The sequence below is a fragment of the Anas platyrhynchos genome, chromosome 1 (assembly GCF_047663525.1).
Source record: "Anas platyrhynchos isolate ZD024472 breed Pekin duck chromosome 1, IASCAAS_PekinDuck_T2T, whole genome shotgun sequence".
Classification (NCBI taxonomy): Eukaryota; Metazoa; Chordata; class Aves; order Anseriformes; family Anatidae; genus Anas; species Anas platyrhynchos.
Genome location: NC_092587.1, coordinates 15,063,952 through 15,085,423, shown reverse-complemented (window position 1 = coordinate 15,085,423; position 21,472 = coordinate 15,063,952). Strand labels below are relative to the sequence as shown.

Below are 21,472 nucleotides of genomic sequence, written 5' to 3'. Positions count from 1 at the left end.
TAAAATTATTATTTTTTTTAACCCATAAACCAGTGTTGGCAATACAGATATGATTTAAAAATGTGATGGAAAATAACTTTTTGCTCCCTTAACACCACACTTATTTTTTTTCCCCTAGGCAACTTTAGAAAAATGCTTCGGAAATACTCACTTTTTATCTAATATTTTAGTCAAAGTAACTCTCATATTCAAGGATGTGTTCTGTGTTTGTTTGTTTGTTTCTGTTTTTAATAGAAACCAATACTTATTGAGAATTAGCCTTTTAATTATAGCAGTAGCTAGTGACACACTGAGCAGTTTATATAACCAGACAAGTGAAATCATTCTAATTGATTTTGTAGCTTTGTGGGTCCTTTTCCCCACCCCCTGCCCTATTCTCCCTGCAACTGCTACCCAAGTCAATGAATGTAGCCACTGTTCATTGAAATAATTAATTTTTATGCATGGGATAGTGCAAAAGGCTCACAAAAAAATTAGGGGGAGATGAATATCTCAATTCTTGCTTGCAGTGCTGTGGATGATAATGACTTCTTAAGGCTTCCTGATTCTTCACCAAAAGTGTAAGATGAAATGGAAAAAGAAGGGATGGAGTGATGATGTATCAGAACTGTCCAGAAAATAGAGAAATAGGGTAGCTAGCAGTCATGATGGTTGGCTTGTGACAAAGCAGTTGCATGATCAGAACTGATCATCACTGGAGGAAAGGTGAATTCTAAATAATACAAAGGTTAACGAGGACAAGAAAATCATCTATGTTAGCTGTGGCGCTTGACAGCTGTATCTGTCTATGCAGATAGATGCTAGGAGTGAAAAATCTCTTTCCGGAAGATTCTCCAGCCTCCCCGTGGCTGGAGGTCCAGTCACAGAGCAGTGTGAAAATCTGGTTTGTTGGTTGGTTGCCTTTTAACGTCAGGCCCAAGGACTTTTACATCTGTGTTTTTGCCTTTCTGTAGTGTGTCTTTGCCTCTAGCCCCCTCCATCCCTCCTGTATAATTACTCAATATCGTGTACTTTCCAGATAGAAACTGCAGATCTGAGGCTGTGATCAACTGTTTCAGCACTCAAGACTTTTCCTTTTTTTTTTTTTGTGGAAGTATTCTCAGTTTTTGAACCAACCTGAGTATTTTTTCCCATAAAAATGAACCAGTTCTGAACCATTAATTGAAGAGCATAGCATAAATGGCTCTTTTTTTTTTTTTTTTTTTTAACATGTGCATGGTAATTGCTTGCTGGAGAAATTTGAAATAATTACCTATCTGAATACAAGATTAAAACACGTCCAAGTTGTAGCTGTGCAGCAATCAGAATATTTCTGGGCAATGCTGTTTATGAATTCTCAATTTAAAAATCCTATGTCATGCAAAATGTTGAATTTGTGCCTTAGAATATGAAGCATTCCCGAGTGGAATTCTTGTTTAAAAATTATTTTATATTTACAGAGAAACTCAGCCATACAAATGTTTTTAAAAGTTTGCACTTCATTAAGGCTATTTATTTTCTAAAAAAGAGGACTTGAATATTTTGGACAAATATACACGTGGTGTTACGCTAACAAACGGCCATGCAACAGATATCTTACATAGTGAAGAAATCGAATATACAAGACCTACTCTATTTAACATAGATACTGGAAAATGTACAGTCTAGCCAATAGTTTAAAAAAAAAAAGTTTTTTTTTCTTATTTGGCAGTATTTTTCTACAATTTGTTCAAATATTCCTCCCGATGTGTTTTGGTGAGTACTGAAGTCTAGTCAGTGACAACCTGAGGTACTAAACATTTCTGCCTTACTTCGTTGTCTTCAAAGGTAATCTTTTTGTTCCTTTTAGGCTCTATCCATGAGTTGTGTATTACCGCGTTATTTGGCATGGGGTCCGCTTCCACTATTGAAACAACTCGTTTTTTCATCTTACTTTTCAGAACTTTCTGAAACTTTTGCCTGGTGAATGCATAAAGGAGAGGGTGAAATATAGTCGTCCCGTACGCCATCACTAGGAAACACAATCGCAACTTAACCAAAAGGTCACTTGGGCCCAAACACAAGATTGTGGTGTTTAAAACAGAGATGGGTGTCCAGCAGAGCAGGAAGGTTGAAATAATCAAGAGGGACATCCTGAAGACTCTCTTTTGCCGCTCTCGTCGCTCCCGGTGCCGTTTCACGGCTCGGCGCAGGGCGATGATGACCGACACAGAAGTCCTTACGCCAAAGACCACATTTCTCCCCGCGCTGCTCTGTGAGACGTCGGTCGTCTCGTGTTGAGTGGTCAAAGAGATAGTTTTTTTCTTCCGAGCTTTCTTCTTTTGTCCTGTGGTAAATCTCGTGCCAATTCGGATATTCAGAGCCTGGAGTATTTTGGTGTAGGTGATGAGCATTACTATAACGGTGAAGAAGAAGATTGGGATCTGCACGAGGAGGTGGTAGTACATCCCCAGCTCCGTGTGGTATTCGTTCGCACTGACGCACAAAAGCGTCTTGTTTTCCCAAGTGCTCACGCTTTGGAGGCTGAAAAAATTGACCTCAATGAAAGGAATCAGGAAGGAGAAGAGTGAGATGATCCAGATTGATGTCATTAATATCACAGCCCTTCCCATGGTCAGAATTCGATTGGCAGGCTTGACAGAGATATCGTATCGGTCCAGAGTGATAGCAAAGACATTGATTGCAGTTGAAACGCTTGCAAAAGAGACACAAGCCTCATGGAAGCAGCAGATTAGAGCAGTGTTACTCTCCAGTGAAAGCAGAAGGATAACTATAGTTAGAGGAATACATCCCACACAAATTATTACATCAAGTACATGAAGGTTCATTGTAATTATGTTACTGACAGAATTGATTAAGTTGGATTTCATACAGTAAAGTACCAGCACGGTGAGGTTGCTGCCAAGTCCCAAAACAATTTCTAACATCAAAAATCCAGTGAGAGAAACTTGAAAGCTTAATGCATATGACAGTGGTCGGTACATGTTGGTGTCGATGTCATCAATGGCATCTCGAACTGTAATGTTAGATTCAGACTGCATGTTGACCTCCAGAATGGGGGAGAAACACATTCTTTTGTTGCAGTTGTTTTTTTCTCCTGAAAGGTGAAATAAATATGGAACTGTTTGATTTCTTTCTTTTTTAACATTTTTTTTTGTTATTGTGGAAAAACGCTGGGAAAGCAGAAGGGAGGAAAAGCATCTACTCTTACCAAACTCTTAATTATTTACTGTATGTTTAGAGCTGTGCTTGGCATGGGCTTAAAAGCCAGGGAATCTACAATAAGGTTTTTCCTTTTAGAAGGAAAGCAGGACATTTTTTTTTCTTTAAAAAAAAAAGAGGAAAAAAAAAAGTGAAAAGCTTCCACTTAGGGGAGACAAGGCTTTATTTATAGTGATGTGGCTTTTACAAAGGGCCCGCTTGTTGAATAAACTATGCTCGTGCATTGCCTTTGTATTGTGTGGAGGGCTATTTCAGAAGAATGCTGCTGAGTATTAACAAATTAGCACTTGAGATCAATTTAAAAAGGCTCTTGTGGAAACAGAAAGTGATAGGAGCATGGAACGCTTGCTTATGTGTCATAAAAAGAACACTTAAATTATTTTATGGCCTTTTAGCAGCCTCTTTCTTACGAAGACTTCGTAAGAGTGTTGTGGGCTGAGATACGAAGTTCTGCAATTAAGCAGATTTTTTATAGAGCTTGGAAACTTCTGCTCACTTTTCTCTTGTGTGCATCTACCTGTATGAAACTTATCACTGTAACGAGTTTATGTAACTGTGTGGAATTTCAAATGCAAATCTGACATAGATTTGGGGTAATGGAATTTATTCTAAAAATGGTACGTTTCCTTCTTCTGCTATGAATATTCAGTTTCTGCAAGAAATCAGTGCCTAGACGGAAAAGAAGTGTATTTAATTTTATTCCAGAATAGATTTAAAGGAATAGTTTTATAAAATAACATTAAATATTAAATTGTCTCATTTTTTTTTACATACTGAAATTAAATCCAGCAGATTTATATACACAGTGTGTTTATCCTAAGAGAAAGCGAGGTTCAAAAAAAGTAGCATTTAATGAATCTAGGAGATGCAGAGATATCTAAAAATCCAGGAATTTTTTATTTTGTGGCTGCATCTGCTTTGTTTTACACATGCTGATGGTTTGTAAACATAGCATCTGCATCTAATACCTGACATGTCCATTATTTATAGTGTCAGCCAGCTCTGGAGGTTGTAATGAGATGAATAAACAAAAGAGAGGTCATTCAATTTCTTGTTGTGATGCTTGAGGATTTTATAAGTAGCTTTAAATTTAAGAGGGGAAGTACTTGGCATGAAACTAAATTTAAACGTAGACCTTTGTTCCACTCTGAATACATTAAAAATGGATAGCACTAAGGTGAAGAAAAATGAGCTGTTTTTAAATGAAAGTATGAATTAAGCACACTTGGGATACAATATGCAAATGCATTTTATCTGCAGTTCTGAAAAGCCTCAATTGCACAATACTATTAATTGCAAATTGTATGATGAAAATTCTTGCTATGCTTCAGCAGTTACTTCACATTTGCCTCTTAAATACAAAAGATATAAATTAGAACGTATTAGTTTCAGGCGTGAAATACATTTCAAAAGCTTTGTTTAATTTCTAATTTAGGCAACCTCTAATAGGTTTATATTAAACCTCAGGAATATGATTTCCTCTGGGTATGTGGTCCTGGCTGTGACTGTATTTTCAAGGACCATTCTGAATACTTGAGCTTGATAAATTGAGTTCTCGTGTATTAGGAAGAGCCAGGAGGAAATCCAAAGCAGATCTCACTCAAAGCAAACAAACAAAAAAGATCTTAACTGTAGCATTATGCCACCTGAAATCTTGTGACAACAGAAAGCTTCCGATGTGCTATATCGGAGAGTTCAATCTAAATGCCCAGATTACGATCACCTCCTTGTTGCAGGGATCAATTTCAGTTAAACACAAGTCCAGGTGTCAAGGCAGAGGGGTAATTTACCCAACACGTTGCCTTTCTGAACCGTGCCTGTTCCCTTGTAAATGCAGAACAGAGGCTGGGCGCATGCAACTTCTGACCTACCTGTTTTCTGTGCCTCAGGGGTCTTTCAGATCATTGTAGCAGCTTGTCATAAATTGGTGCATGGTGTCACTGCCAGGCATTTGACATGCACTGTCACCTCGGAACCGAGTGGTAGCTGGGCTCTTACTTCATTCCTTGCAGATTTTTTTTTTCCTTTTTTTGTTCCAGCAATTCAGCAGCAGCAAATTTTGATTACACATGGGGACTCCTCAGTTGCCTGAGATGCTTGTACAGACCAGCGCGTGTTCTGGGTGTCTGTTCTGAGTTTCAGGCCAGCAATAACAAACCTTCTTTTACGTGATGTTAATTTCTTTCCCCTGTTGCATTTTGTAGCAGCCTCTTTTTATTTTCCAGGTTTAAAAACCAAAAAATATCTGACTTCTGTGTTCAGAGTGTACGTAGGCATCCTTTAGTTAGAGTTGCGTGTTTCTTTCTGTAATATTCCTGCTCATTACTTTTGAGTGATGGCTTAGTCAAACAAGTTGCTGTACATCATAAAATCCAGTTCATGTGCTTTGCGAGTAACCATGAGATACCTAATTTGGTTTATTTTCATTTAAGGAGAATACATAGCAGATCATAAAACTGAGAGAAAAATATCCATTAGTCATTATGACAAATAAGATATTTAATGAGCGGTTTAGAAAAAGCCTGGTTAAACCCTTGTGCAGCTTGCTGGTGAAGTATGCATATTCTCCTTGTGGGAATTCATGTTTCATTGTTTCTTCATGCATCGGTAGTTTCCACAATTCTGGTTTTAAATTATAAATCCCTCTTTAAAAGATGCTCACCATTTTAGGACTCAATCATTGCATCCTTCTTGCAAGGAAATGTGAGCAGATGTGTTAGTCTTCCACGTATGCAGTTGAAGTGTCGTGCACGTAAATGGTAATACAAGCGTGTTCCATTTTTTTGTTTGTTTGTTTCTAATTCCTTTATGTCTTAAGAATACAGTTTAGTGATGCATCCTGCTGCTCGGAGGTCACACAGCTGGAAGGGTACCCAGTCAACTGCATTCTTCGTATTGTCAGTTGGAAAACTGAATTAGTTGCTGCATGCCCTTGTGAAAGGAAGGAAAAAAAAAAGGTTAAAAGTAGGGCTTATCATTTCAAAATCAAGTAATGCAACAGTATCTTTTGTAGTATCACTTATATCATGAATAAAAGATATCTAAAACTGGATCTTACACATTCCATCAAAAATCAGTTAGTGTGTTCACTATTTTCTAGTAAAATCATGGCATTATTCTGTCAACTTACATGAATTCAGTTTTTTGGACAAGTCTCCTATTCTCCAAATAGTGCACGCTTCAGGAAACCCCGACTAGGAGCAGTAACTGCTGGATGTAGGGTGCCTGTGACTACAGCTAGAAAATGTAGTTTCATAGCGCTTGTGAGCAGCTAGTTGAGACAGACGACTCTCTTCTTCTAATAAGAAATTGAGCAGCCAGCGAGCTTTTATAGGAATTAGGTTTTTGTGTGATTTGCACACTGGTCAAATTTTCTCTCTTGATATAAATAGGTTGCAAATCCACGTTTGTAATACATGGCTCAACGTGGGGGGTAATGGAAGAAATAAGTTTTTTTTTTTTTAAATAAAAAAGCAACAGGAAAAAAAGGGGGCTTTTCACGAGCAAGTCAGAGATTAGTCATATTACTCGACCTTCAGAAAGCAAGAAGTATACACCAATTAACAGCCTGGCTGATTCTTCACAGAATAACTGCACAAAGCTGAAACCTATTTAACTGCCAATATTTGGAAATACTGCTGAGAGAGGAAAAAATATTCCTGCTTGCAGTTCGTGTCGTTCGTCTCCCCCCTCCCAGTACTGTAGTAACCCAAACTGTACTGTCTTCATGGTGTACGAGCAAAACAGGCTCTTAATATTCTGCAAGACTTTCATGCAGAATTGCATTTTTCTACCACTGTGTTTTTAATGGGTAGGGGAAAATAGCATCCAAATATTTCCTGGACTCAAATACAGCAAGATAACTAGCATTTAATCTAAGTCCAATCTGATGCTTCCTCTTTTTTTTTTTTTTTTCTTCTCCCTTTTTTATTAAATGTTGCTTATTCTGCATACCATAATAAGGAACAGAGCTTACCTCCACTAAAGGTTCGATAAATTCTCGATGCAGGTGAAGCAGTTCCAGCTTGGAGGGATTCATTTTGCTCACTTGTTAGCAGAGTAGAAGGGAAAGAGGGTAATGAGCATATCTTCGAAAAATGCCCTTAATGAAAATTTGTGCCTGTACTGTGCCATTGTCTCAGCATACTGCTAATGTACACAACTGGTTGAGTTCTGCTTTAGAGGCTGCTGCAGTCTCCCACTCTTCCCACTGTGGAATCAATAAGCAGCTGAAAATACATAATGAAAGTCATTTAACATACTGAAGGCTTCTCGTCTCCAGAGACACCGCCGGGATTCAGGCTTTCTAAAAAAGCAGAGCAGCGCTTCGGAGAGGAGAGGAGAGCTCGCGATGGGCAGCTTTTGCAGAATGACAGCCTACCTTGTCGCTTGCCTTCACTGCAGAGAGATGCAGTGCATTCACTAATTGTGATTGGTCAGCGATGTGGGGCTTCATATATGGGATTGAGCCCCCCCTCGCCCCCCCTCACCCCGATTTATATAAGGATTCTTTTCTAAAAGGACTAAATTTACAAATGATTTATGAATTCTGGAATACATTAAGGCTATGCCAGTTTTATTTTTACCTTTTTCACTCTTTTACTTTGTGTACACTGGGAGCCACATGACGCTGTAAAAGAAAAAAAAATCTGATTAAACGTTATTACTTACAAAGCTTGCACTGATCTATATTTGAATTTGCCTACTTTCCATTTGTGATTTTTTTTTCTTTTGTCCTAGTAACATCTCTAAAATAAAACTGTCTTGTCTTTTCTGCAAGCCATGCTGAATTTTACCCAGTGTGTTTATATTCCTGCCAGTGTTTAGGTCTCGTCTTGAATAAATGATACTCAGGACAAGTCAACACCCCCGTGAATATTAGGAAAATTTCTATCAGGATTCACAGAGATTATTCAGACCCTTAAGATGGGCTAATAATTCAGCTCATGAATCAGAAAAGAATCATTTTTATGAGCCACCACCACATACAATGTATCTATACTAGTGTAGATTGTAAATTTTGATGAAATGGGAACTTTAAACAGATTTTATATGTTCCACATGAATTTTGCTAGGGACTTCACAGGTTTTTGTAAGGTTGTGTCTTGCATTATGTTCTTGACCTTTGTGGGGGCTGGGGAGGGTCCTCACTTTCACTTTTTTGTTTTGTAACTTATTTCTGAATCTGTTTTATCAGTGTAAACAGTGCTCACAGCCACATCATGAGCAGTGAGGAAAGTGTAGTACAGTATCAGTTTTGATTATTACTAATGCAAAAATAATCCTTAGAAATACATTTACTATGCAAAGGAAAATAATTTTTAAAATCAGTTTGTTGAAGCAAGTAATATAAGGATATCTCTGAATAAAATGTTCTACTGGCAGTAGAACATCAGTAAAATTAACAAATTAACAAAGAAGTGGTGAGGGTTTGAATGTTTTCTGATTTCTCTTGATTTTAAAGATGCACTTTTTAAAGTTTGGTAAAGTATTAAATGTTAAAGCTTGGTTTAACATGGCAGTTTTGGTCAACTTTTGGTTGTGTCCTATGTTGTTAAGTTGCTATTGCAATTACACAGTGCAGTTGTGTAACTCAAATGCCCGCATTTTGTTTTTATTTATTTTAACTTCTTAAACAGCCATCCAATGTGCTATTTATATTTAGGTAACATCATACATATTTCTAAGTGGCTGCATATTTATTTAGCTTGCTTCCTATTCCACTTTTTCCACTTTTACCTTCAGTAAAGTGGAGTAAAAAGAAAAAAAAAAAAAAAAAAAGGGAAAGATTACAGAAACTTTGAACAAAGATCCCGGACTCGGAAGGTGCCAGCTGGCTACGCTGAGCAGCAGATGATCAAACTCTTTGAGCTGTCTCTGTTTCTTTTGCCTCCCAAGAGCTTGAAACCAATGAACACCAAGTGCAGCTCCGAAGGATGACGTGATAAAGAGGATTCCTGAAATGAAAGCGTATCTACTAATATTATTAAAGAGATTTGCCTGCTTCACTTTCAGTATGACTTAGGATAAGTAGGGAAGCCTGTCTAAATTTAAACAGATGAGTCTCCATCTCCCTGCCTAATTCTTCAGTGTGTGCCTGAGCAAAGATGGAGATACTGGCTGGGCTGTAGTGTTAGAAAGAAAAAGATGGAGGAAGATGACAACAGGATTTTGGGGTATGTACTTTGGATATATAGTTCAAGTGCAAGCAAAGGAGTCAAAAATTACTTATATTACAGGAGGCAGTAATGGAATAATGGCAAAAATTGTATCTGCAGAAAGCGAGAAGAAAGATAAGGAGTTGAGTTAAGAGCACATCACACTCAAGTTTTCTGGAGAGAGAAGCAGGAGAAGCAGCAGCACCATATGGAGGCAACGAGGAGTAGGTGGATGGATAGACACGCTTAGCAGGCATCGCTCTGCAGCTGCTGGCGGAGATGGTGCGAACAGATGACATCATCCCAGAGGGTAGGGAGGGAAGAGTGGGCACGAAGAAAGAGCCCTGTGCAGACACCCAGCCGAGACAGGGGAATGTGCCGCTCTTGTACCTGTTTCCATATCAGCACATTCGGCATGATGCCGGGAGAGAATAGATGCAGAGAGGCAGGAGGAGAAGCAGAAGAGAGCAGAGGTGTGTGCGTATAAACAGGTGCTGGGGCCACAGGGGTCAAGGGATCTGCACCTGCCATAGCATCCACCCCTATGTAGTGCTTCTCAATTGAATTCATCATCTTCTACCAGAGTATGGTTTTCTGCTTTGCTGAGAGCAGTAAGCCCCAAAATTTGAAAGCTGTAGCGTATTTCTTGGTCCTCTTCATCTTTTATCTACTGTCTTTCTGTGCACAGAAAGTGATGTCCTGCCACTGAGTGTTACGGCATAACGCTAGGTCACTGGGACCTCTGCAGGTCTCAGCTCTGCTGGTGACCTTCCAAGATCATCTCTAATGCTGCTTCTTGCAGCACAGTTTTCAAAAGAAGCTTCATTTGTTAAAAAGATCCCTTACATTTGCAATGTCTAACAGCTGTACAGTAAGCATATCAGGGCCAAATTAAGTACTCAATTCTCTTTTCTATTAGAATTCTTGATTTTGGAACATTAGCGTTTTTTTTTTTTTCTTTAAATATGGCCTTTGGGATTAAGTTTACATAAACCCGTCACAAACTGTCAAACATCCATGTGCCATGGGATAGGCACGCCCTTGAGAGTCTGTACTGACACATTTAGGGAATGGTGCCTGCTTACTTCCCTTGTTCTCTGCACCATTCTTGTTTCAGTTCCTGTGATAATCTTCCCGGAGTTCTTCGGCAGTGTTCTCTGTTGCTTTCTTTGGGATTCACGTCTTGTTGCCTAGTTTGAATCCTGCTGCTCATTTAGTGGTTGTTCAAAATCTTACTGTTTCTGGGCGTAAAATTTCATCTGCTCTCATTTTTGCAAGAGACTTGGGCTGCTAGATCTTGCGCATCTTTCAGTGACACATGAGATCTGCAGACCTTAAGTTGCTTTTGGAAAAGAGTATTGGGTGGTGTTGGAAGTCTTGCCCTAGTATTGTTCTTCAGCATTATTTACACAATGCACCTACAGAATTGCAGCTGAATCAATCCTCCAGTGCCTTGCACTAACCTGCACCGGGCAGTGTGATGCCCACTCCTAGTGTATTCCTTCTGGATAGTTTTTTGTTTGTACCTTGCACTTTATGACCCGTATCTAAAATGTGTTTCTTGCCTAGCCACATCTTAGTTTCCTCAATAGGCTGTTGCAAAGAACTTTCTTAGAATGTTGTTGAAAATCCAGTAACTTTTATAGTATTAAGAGTAAATAAGCAATGGATGATGATAGTTTGGGTCTGGAAGTTGTACAGACGTACCGTTGTGCTGTATGTGCCAAGGTGCTCTGAGTTACCCCATACCGAAATTATGGCCCAGACCATGCAGCAGCAAACTTTCATTTTCACGATGTATAAACCTGACTGCTGCCCAGTACACAAATTCTACTTGTAAGGATTTTTAATAACGTTTAAGAGTGAGTTAAATGTTATTATCGTTATTATTTTCTTATCTGTTTAACTTATCTGAGTTAAACAGATAAGAAAAACTCTGCTGGAATTTGTAGATAAATACCATTCAGACTGATGGTAATGCAGCCTTTTCTCTCTTTTGACACAAGTGCTTTATCCTCATTTTTCTGATGTAATCAGAACTGTTTTAAGACTGTTACCACTTTTCTGTAGTGAACACCAATATCCACAAAATTAAATTTTCATGCAGTGTTCTATCCTTAATGTTTATTTTCTTTTCTCCCTTGTTGTTGATTGCCATACAGTTTTCTTTGTTTTGTTATTTTCATGATGCCTTATTTATTAGTTATTTCTAACTTCCCCTTTTCCATTGCCAGAAAACATTCCTACACCTGGGATATTGCTGATCTTGGTTTCTCCATTTTAGAATTACCTCCATAGATTTAAAATAAAATAAATTAAAAAAAAAAGGATTTTCTAACTTAAATATATATAGTTTCATTGTGCTGCCTTTTGTGTTTCCATGGATGTATACCTTTGAAGTGACACAAAGGTAAATATATATACACATTATAGTATATGTTTATTTACAAAATTATATATATAATGAATACATACTCATTGTCAAGATGTGGATTTAATGTTAGTGTGGCAGCTTGAATACAGAAAAGTTACCCTGCTGCAAAGTAAGTATTTTAGTAGCTTTGTTTGCTTTTGTGAAACTGTTGGGCAGAGGTTATTTGTCCAGTAGTAAACCACTTGAGTTGACCTGCTCACCTTTTCAGCACTGAAAGCTCCTGTACTTGTAAGCAAATGTGTAAGTTTACAGGAGGCTCTTCAGCAATTAATACTGAAACTGTATCTCACAGTTCTGCAAAATGAGGAGAGAGCAAAAAAAAATCATGGAAGCATTGATGTGGTCATCGCTCATAGGTAGAGAAGGCATCCTTTTTCAGATTATGACAGTGAATTTGTTTTAGTGATGTAGCTAAATCATGGTCTTGGTGCCTTACTGCACAATTATTTATTCATTTTAATGGAAAAAAATAGAATATAAATTATCCTCAGGAAGGAAGTATGGCTGCTAAATTTAATAGTAATTTGAGTAACATCACTGTGACTCCTGCTTTCCTCTGTGGAAGTGACTTGTCCTCCAGTATAAACATTCACAACAAATGGTGCTATATCTTGTAGTACATATTGGCAAAATTTTAAATAATCACTATACTTTTCAAGATAATTTTTTCATTTTTCTTTAAAAACCTGTAATATGACAGTGAGTTTAGGTTTTCCTTCATTAAAATTGCACTCTGGGAGCATGAAAGATATCTAGTCTTACAAAGTATTCTTAGTTGGCAGTCAAGAACTGAACCTTAGTTGGGGTTTTTGTTGGAAAGGCTTTTGGAACTCTGACATCTTATCTTTTATCTTGCTTCAGACACAAACACAAGCAGCTGGCTTGCATTGTTTATTTTAAGCTCGCAAAAGTGTGCCTGCAAGAAGGTCGATTCTCTAAGTTGGAAAACATTTCAGTGTGGTAGCTGAAGGCTCCTAATGCTGCCCGTGGACATACTCCCTCCTGGTTAGAAGTCCCAGCTGGTTGTTCACCTTGCTTTCATTAAAATAGTTGGTATTCTGGAAGAAGCTTTCAGCGTTATGCCTTGAAACTTGGGTTACTGTGCTGCCTGGCACCCCAAATCCTGGCTGATGATGGCATTCTGCTCGGTGCATGACAGAATGGCATTGCTATAAACGGTTCAGTAGGCTTCCTGGCTGGCTTATTACAGTGAGTTAGAGGCAGCTGAACTCAACGTGCAGGTTTATGCTTCAGGATTCTCCATCCAATATCCTGGATGCCGTAGAAGCCGTGCCTGGTCACATATGCAGGATGAGAAGCAGCAGTAGCAGCATGAGCTTCCCTGTTATAAACCATTGCTGCAGGAGTTTTGTTGGACACCCTTCTGCTGTAATAGTCTTTGAGTGGAATTACAGATTTAAAACAAAACAAGAAAACAGAAAAATTAGAGCTGTTTATTTGACAGAGACCCCAGATAGCCTGCTTTCCAATCATTTTTAAAAACAGGAAGGCAACAGGATTTTCTCTCAATTAAGACAGTGTTACTATGCAGTGCCTACTAGCAGCCATTCTTCCAGCTGAAATTAAGAGACGAAGGTCTTATGATCTTAATTGCCCTGTGACTGAAGAGTGAACACGAGTATGTACCACAACATAAGCTAAGTCCCCTCAGTTTTGCTGAGATCACCCACGGTGTATGGGTTACCATCAACATGAGCTGATGTGCTGCAGCCTCCCTCCATTATCCCCTGGGCTGATTTAGTTTGGAAGTGCTGCAAAAAGCATGGACAAAGGATCCAGCAGGCTTACTACCTTTACAGTCAAAGTTCAGCGGCACACACAATAGCTCTGAATGTTTCCATGTAGCTGCAGCGACAGGAGCATGCTTTGCCTTCTTCAGACAACAAGGTAAAATCTCTGGACAGTAGTTAGCTTTCTCCCTGGCCCCCACCAAATTGTGACTGTCTGCTATAAGCGATTAAAGCAACCCCTCAAGTCCCTGTGTTCAATTCAGATATAAGTCATTCACTCTCAGTTTGCTAGTGGTGATATTCCTTGCGTTAAGTTCTCAGAAACTGAAAAAATAATATGCAGTGCTATGTTTTCTTGTCTGACTTTAAAAAATGATAAAATAACTGTCTTCCCCTCTTTGCCGCCTTAGTTTCAAGTTATTATTTTTCCAGATTGTTGGGGAAACTGATAGAAAATCTGTTTATGTAGTGCCAGAAAAAGACACATGAAAGTTAAAAAGTAATAAGTTATAATGATAAATGTGTAATAGTACAGAAATTGAATGAAGCTAATGCCAGATGTTGGGTTCACCATTCACTCTGCTAAAAGAATATTCATTTGATTGATGTACGTGTTGGTTTAAATTTAGATTAGTGTTGGTATTATCTTCAGGTTATTTTCTTTCTCCCTCTTGTTTGAGTGCACTACTTTGTATCATCTGTATCTGTAGTATAGTTAAATTTTTTATTACTTGTTGTTGAAAGCCCGTAACTTTCTAAAGAAAATAAATAAATATCATTGATATATATATATTTTTAACATAAATGTTGTAGCTCTGGACTCTAAAGTAAATACTTGAAGTGTTTAAATTGTATGCATATGAAGAACTAATTTTGTCTATGAAGTTTTTAAATATCAAGGGAGTTTGGAGCCTGAACCCTAGTTTCATTTTTTTTTCCATGTCCTAAATTATTTTTAACCTTAGTGCATAACTGTTGTATTTGAAATCACTTATTGTAGCACTGAAACAAACCAGAGCTGCTTTGAAAAATGCTTTAATTTGCTGCTTTTTTGGGGAAGGTTGAGAGCAATAGTGTCAGTAGCAAGTCTGAAGAAAGGCATACTGTTTTGCTTCATATGTGGCTGATGCCTAGAGATGGCTTTGCAGTCACTAGATATGAAGCCCAAGTTTTACTTTACTAGTAAAATCTCAAGAAATTTGAGAGTGATTAGCAGAGACATTTTTGTTACACTAATGCATGTTGAACAAATACATGTGCACGGAGAAAAAACTTGTCAAATTATTCAGCAGCCTTCACTGTTGGATCTATTTAATAAATTAAAACACAAAGGTAGAATGAGGTAGTGGTGATGGAAGTTTTAAAGTGAAGTTGGAATGGGAAAGTAGAAAAATATGATTTGCATTTCTTCTGGAAGCTTTCAAAGTGGGAAGCTTTGGCTTTACAGGGTCAGCCAGCAACTCTGCAAATGGATGCTTACAGCCAGGATCTCCTGGAGGAAATGTGGAAAAAAGACAGAACATAGCAATTGGTACAGCCTATAAACAGGAATACCATGTGAGTTACTATGTACCGACTCTGTTCTTGTAAGAGAGGCTTTGCAGTCCTGATGGAAGCAGAGGTCTCTTCCAGCCCTTTTATAAAGTTGTTTTATACTGCAATATCTTCTCTGCAGTCTTGCTTTCAAAGGAGAAACAAAAACTAATTGAACCCCACCTGTTCACCCCAGGGGGTAGCTTGTTTTTTTCTGCAATTTTTCATGTATTCTTCAGAAACACAGTCACCATCACAAAATTCTAGGTATCACCCTGTTTGTTGGGTTCTTGATAATTTGCTGTTTAACACCGCCAGTCCAAATTCTTTAAGCCAACGTTATCACGATAATCAATATCTAGTTCAGTGTAGGATAGAATACTTAATAAGGATTTTCCAGTGGTGTTTGAGTACATGTCTGTAGGGACTCTGTGGCTCTCCAGGTTGTCAATTAAATACATGCTTTGATGAATATTACAGCGTGTGATGATACCAAGTTCTTAATTCAGTTTGTGAGAGTCTAAAACTGCTCTCAGTCATCTTAAGTCTGTAGGCAAAGCAGCTCTTACAATGTACTTTGGGATAATAAAATAATAAAATGGTGTTAGTCACAGAAATTTCAATTTGCATTCAGTACTTTTAATCTAGAGTCCACTTGCATGGACAGCTAAAGGTGGTGCAGATTAACACTTCAACTAAGGGTTTGACCAGCTTGTGTGATGTCCATGACCACAATACCTGAGCATCCTATATCCGTTTCATAGTTCCTCTTCACACCAGTCTGTTTTGTAGCAAAGCAGAAAAGTCTGTGTGCTAGAAGACAAGGGCAGATCTGGAAAGTCTGCCTGTGTTTCATGAATCCGTTCAGTCTCTGTAATACAAGGCCAGTTTCTTTTTGAAAAAAAGGCAGGGACTATATAAATTTTACATATTCTCTTAGCAGGTCTTTAAACACAGATTTATTTATTTATTTATTAATGTCTAGCTGGACGGATGCAGAAAGGTAAGCCAAGGCAATGCTTTGGAGAAATAATGAACAAGTTGAAGTTCGAGTGGAGAAATAGTTCATGGATCAAAATCTTTCTCCTAGGACATTCATTTTCTTGTACCAAGTAAAGCACCATATTGGCAAAGTCAGAATATAAATTATTTCTTGCACTAACCTTACTTCTGTCTAAATTGCTTTAAGCCCTCAACTGCATTGGAAGCAGGGGAGGGAGCAAAACAAAGCCCCAAAACATGCAAATAATTAATGAGATGTAAAAAATATATTGATGAAATGCAGGAAAACTCTCTCATCTATCTTTAAACTAAAAAAAAAACATGCATCTCTAAGGAAAAAGGCCTTGCAGCATGCATAGAGGGTTATTAAACACAGGGAAAAAATACAGAACCGTGTTTGGAGAACATTTCACCTGGATTTTGACATCTGGGAGCTGTTGCTTCTAACATCAGCTAGGAAGTTATATTAAGTGTAAAAATACTTACTGAACCAACCCTGTAATCATGTAGGACCTAACAGTTCAGCAAATCAATATTGTGAATAGAACAAAGTGGATACAGTGCTTCTGCATGCAGTGCTTTGGGTTGTGCCATGCTGGAAAACCTCTTACAGAGAGCCTCCATGGCTCGTGTTTTGGTGCTGTTCTGCTCTTATCCTTCCCAATATAAACTATATCTGAAGTGTGAGTGTGACGGGGCAGGAAGAGCAGAAGATGCGTCTATTCAGGATGAGCCAGGCATGGTGTTGGTAGCATCAATTTTTGATGAGAACTGAATGATTCAGATTCAAGGACAGGGAAGCTGTGAGAATTGCTGCAAGGGTAACTGAGCTGCTCTTCAGAGTTCTTTATATAGCCAGATACAGGCTTTCCTGTTTTCTTTCTTTCTTTATTTTTTCTTAATGATCTTTTGCTGTAAGTGGACAGAGAATGTTGGATGTTTCACGGTCTGTTTTGTAGGAAATTGGTAAGAGCTTGACATGCAAACCTTCCTTTAAGGTTTTGGTTGTTTATTATTATTTTTTTTTATTTGGTCAGTTCTTTAGCAGCATCAACGTTTCTTCAGTTTGGTATTGGAACGTAATTCATTTGTTTGACTGCCGTGTGTAGCAATGTGCTGGATAGCATCCCGTGATCAGCTGGGAACAAAATTGCCCTGAACAGCCCACAGTGCCTGGAGTAGATTTGCACATCTACAGCACAAAGAAATGAGAATGGAGATGGGATTGATCCCAAAAATTCCATAGACAAGCAGCTGCAGAGAGAAGCGTGGACTGTAGAGAGTCCACATAAAATTGCTAATCTGTAATTTCAAATCTTTGTTTAAATATGTGATTATGATGCAAAGTTTATTTTCTCTTTCTGTGCTGGCCTGAAAGCATCCGTACTTCCAAAGTATATTTTAAGATTGCTGAGCGCTGTTAGTCCTGGATGCTGAAGAAATGAATTCACCAAATCGCTAATCTTTTTAATTTTTTAGATTCTTTTTAGAAGCGCATCCAGCTGAAATAATTGAATATTCTGTTCTTGTGCAGAGTCTTGGATAATGCATCTGTTGAATGAATAAATAAATGGAAAGAAATGCAGTTTTAATTCTGGCAAAAACTATTTTTATTGCTTGCTTGTAAAATTGGCAGCAATGCTCTACTCTGGGATGGCATTATTGGTTATTGACACAGGGGAATATTAGTGGTTAGAAATAAATGAGAGTTTAGCTGAATTTTAAAGCTTGGACTTGTATTTATTATTTTAAAGTAATACTAGCACCAGCAAAATAATATATAATAATATATAAAATAATATATAATAATATATAAAATAATATGTTGGTTTCTCTTGACAAGTATTACACATTCACAGATCAAAATATGGTCTATGATCTCCATTGATTACTATTATTACTATCTGACGCTGTAAACAGGTCAGGAATTGGGCCAACCTCTTTTTTTTGACTGAGGCTCAAGGAAAGCATCTGGCAGCTTCTGTTCTGCCCTCTGGTCAGAAAAATATTTTTCCTTTCTTTGGCTGTCTTTTGGCTTTTGACTTTCTACTGAGTTAACCATTTCACAGAATCACAGAATTTCTAGGTTGGAAGAGACCTCAAGATCATCGAGTCCAACCTCTGACCTAACACTAACAGTCCCCACTAAACCATATCCCTAAGCTCTACATCTAAACGTCTTTTAAAGACTTCCAAGGATAATATAAAATATAAAATTTGGTTAACTTTGGTTTGGTCTTTGAATGCTAGTTGAACTTGTTTAGGAGAACGAAATCATCTCCAATTGGTTTTAATTGCAGTACCCAACTCTTTGCCATTCAACTCAACTGGTAAATACAGGATTGCTCAAATTGCCTACCATGTCCACCTCCCAGCCATTCTCAGCTCTGTCCCAGGTCCTCAGGCAAACGGGGCGCTCCAGGTGCAATTTTCTTCCTCTCTTGAACAAATGGGTGGTTGCTGGACTCAATTAAAACTCTGCCACTGCCAAATAGTGCCCACTGTGAGTATGTCTTGTTCAACTAAACAGCGAGTACCTGATAACGTAGTTATTCTGTATCCTATAGCTATGATTATATATATTATATATGTACAGTACTTACATTTGTATATGTGTATGTATATATATACACATCTAAGTGCATATATAAAATATATTGTCATTATAAAATCAACTTGAGTTCTTCAGAAGTGTTGTGAATTACACTTTCTGGCAACAAATGATGTAATTATTTCTGTAGAAACCGTTGTTATTTTATCAGTTGGTCGTACGGTGTGGCCTTTCTAGCAACTTTAGCTTGTGAGAATAATGTCTAACTCTTATTTCTCTCCTCGCCTTGAATTGTGACTCAGCCTTTCAGATGTATTTGCAGACTGGAGCAGAAATGCAGTTACAAAGTTTTCCTGGGACAGCACTGAATAGTCAAGCTTCAGCTGGTTTGTTACAAGTCTTAGGTCCCCACTTAACAGGAATTAGCATATGTCCTCTAGATTTTTCTGTCAGAGCTGACATTATGAGTAATGAAACCTGTTTGTTTCATGCTTCACCAAAATCTTGATGCTGGTCTTCCAACATCCAAGAAGGAATGAATAGATTTTTTTTCTTTCCTTGTGAAACTCCGTTTCTGTTGACGTATGTATATTTAGCACTGCAGTATAATTTCATTAAGGGAAATCTTATGATAAATATATGGAAAGAAAAAGCATTCTTAAAAAAGAAGGTAGGTATCCTACTGTCAAACAGATATTAGCAAAGAAGAAGCTGTTCCATGCAGGTAATTTAAAAGTCTGCAAGTAGTTTTGCCTGTAGTACTTGGGAACAGATTCTGGTCATTTTGGATTCTTCGGCTAATTTTAGAAATTGTAGTATTTTTAGCCGAGAACTGCTTGTGGGCTAAATCACACATCAACAAAAAAAGGCTTGAATATAAAGGAACTGTTCACTTACTGCATCGATGAACCCTAAAGGAAAATGTTTCTGCAAGGTCTTTGACCGACTGCAGTCTCTGCAGAGGGGTTGTATGTTGGAGGATGACAGCAGAGCAGTTCTGAGGTGAACAAAACCCCAGTCTGAAGTGGAGGAGGGGCTCTGCAGCCCATCAGTGCATGAAATGACAGGAAAGCAGGCCGCTTCAGTGGAATGGGAAGAGCCAAAACCCTTCATCCTTCTGGCAGATGTGTGCAAGGTTGCTTAGGACTACCTCGGTGTTGTATTTATTTTCATTTTCCCAGCTCTTGCTGGGTGCCGAGGCTGTACAATAGATCTCATTTCCCACCTGAATGCAACAAGCCAAACAGAACCAACAACCACTTCTCGGCTCCAGCTGGTTAAAACACCCGGGGATGCATTCTCTAAAGTGGAATCCCGGTTCCAAAAAGATACCGAGGAAGAATGCCAAATTTCAGATAATGCGTTCTCAGCCCAGAAGCTTTCCTAAATGAACTTTTTCACAGCAGACCTTTCACCAGAGATGGGCCTGCTGCAATGACAATGGAAAAATCAGCTCCAGCCATGATTTGTATGGACGTTTTCACCCTGGTTTTACTCATTTGCACAATGCACATTGTGTTCTTTTTTTCCACTTCCCCCTCCCCCTTCCAATCAAACAAAGAACAAAGCTTTTTCTTCTGGCATTTAGTTTGTTTAAATGCATCAGAAAAATTCATTATCTTTATGGAGGTTGGGCAGGAGGAAGGACAGACATAGATCTGTTTACATGTATAGAATTACAACCCCACACACCTTCTGGGGGCCACCCAGCTGAGAGGCAGCTTGGCAGAAAAGGTCCTGGGGGGTCCTTGTGGACACCAACTTGACCATGAGCCAGCAATGTGCCCTTGGTATCCTGGGGTGCATTAGGCAAAATCTAGGCAGCAGGTCAAGGGATGTGATCCTTCCCCTCTGCTCATCCTGATGAGGCCACACCTGGAGTACTGTGTCCGGTTCTGGGCTCCCCGGTACAAGAGAGAAATATGGAGCTACTGGAGGGAGTCCAGCAAAGGGCCACGAAGATGGCGAAGGGACTGGAACATCTCTTCTGTGAGGAGAGCCTGAGAGAGTTGAGACTGCTCAGCCTGAAGAGGAGAAAGCTCATGGGGGATCTCATCAGTGTCTGTAAATACTTGAAGGGAGGATGCAAAGAAGATGGAGCCAGGCTCTTTTCAGTGGTGCTTAATGACAGGACAAGAGGCAGGTGGCATAAACACAGGAGGTGCTGCCTGAACATGAAGAAACACTTCTTTATTGACTATATGACTGGATTAGGTGCCCACAGAGGCTGTAGAGTCTCCATCCTTGGAGGTCACAGACTTATAAGACGGTTAAGGTTGGAAGGGACCACTGGAGGTCTTCTGTTCCAACCCCTGCTCAAGCAGGGACACCTCGAGCAGGCTGCCCAGGACCATGTTCAGGCGGCTTTTGAAGATCTCCAAGGAGTAGCCCCCACAGCCTCTGTCGGCAGCCTGTGCCAGTGCTCGGTCACCCACACAGCACAGAAGTGCTCCTGGTGTTCAGGCAGCAGCTCCAGTGTCCCAGGTTGTGCCCATTGCCTCTTGTCCTGTCCCTGCAGGGACAGCAGCCAAGAAAACTGTTAGCCTGCTTTGTGACAAGGGCACATCACTGACGTGGTGTCCACAGGAACACCCTGATCCTTTCCTGCTGAGCTGCTTTCCAGCTGGGTGGCCCCAACAAGTGCTGTTGTCTGGGGTTGTTCTTCCCCAGGTGCAGGTTTCTGCACTTCTCCTTGTTGAACTTCATGAGATTCTTGTCAGCCCACCTCTCCAGACTGCCAGGGTCCCTTGGGATGGCAGCATGGCCCACTGGTGAATCAGCCGCTCTCCTCGGTTTCATCATCCTTTAATTTTCTGAGATCTTTAAAAGCTGTCTGGACAAC

The 21,472-nt window shown here is 39.0% G+C and overlaps 2 protein-coding genes across 3 annotated transcripts in view; one reads left to right on the top strand and one right to left on the bottom strand.

Moving 5' to 3' along the window:
- Positions 1-21,472, top strand: part of COG5 (component of oligomeric golgi complex 5) — a 180,859-nt gene that overhangs the window by 30,079 nt on the left and 129,308 nt on the right. The gene's annotated exons all lie outside the window — the stretch shown is intronic.
- On the bottom strand, positions 1,214-7,850 carry GPR22 (G protein-coupled receptor 22). Its single transcript, XM_027459138.3, has 3 exons — positions 7,178-7,850; positions 5,073-6,132; positions 1,214-3,076 (listed from the first exon to the last, which is right to left on the bottom strand). Exon 3 carries the CDS (start codon positions 3,048-3,050, stop codon positions 1,749-1,751), a length of 1,302 nt encoding a protein of 433 aa, XP_027314939.1. The 5' UTR covers positions 3,051-3,076; positions 5,073-6,132; positions 7,178-7,850; the 3' UTR covers positions 1,214-1,748.

Excerpts from the sequence above, each read along its gene's own strand:
- GPR22 (XM_027459138.3), bottom strand. The coding sequence starts at position 3,050 with ATGTGTTTCTCCCCCATTCTGGAGGTCAACATGCAGTCTGAATCTAAC.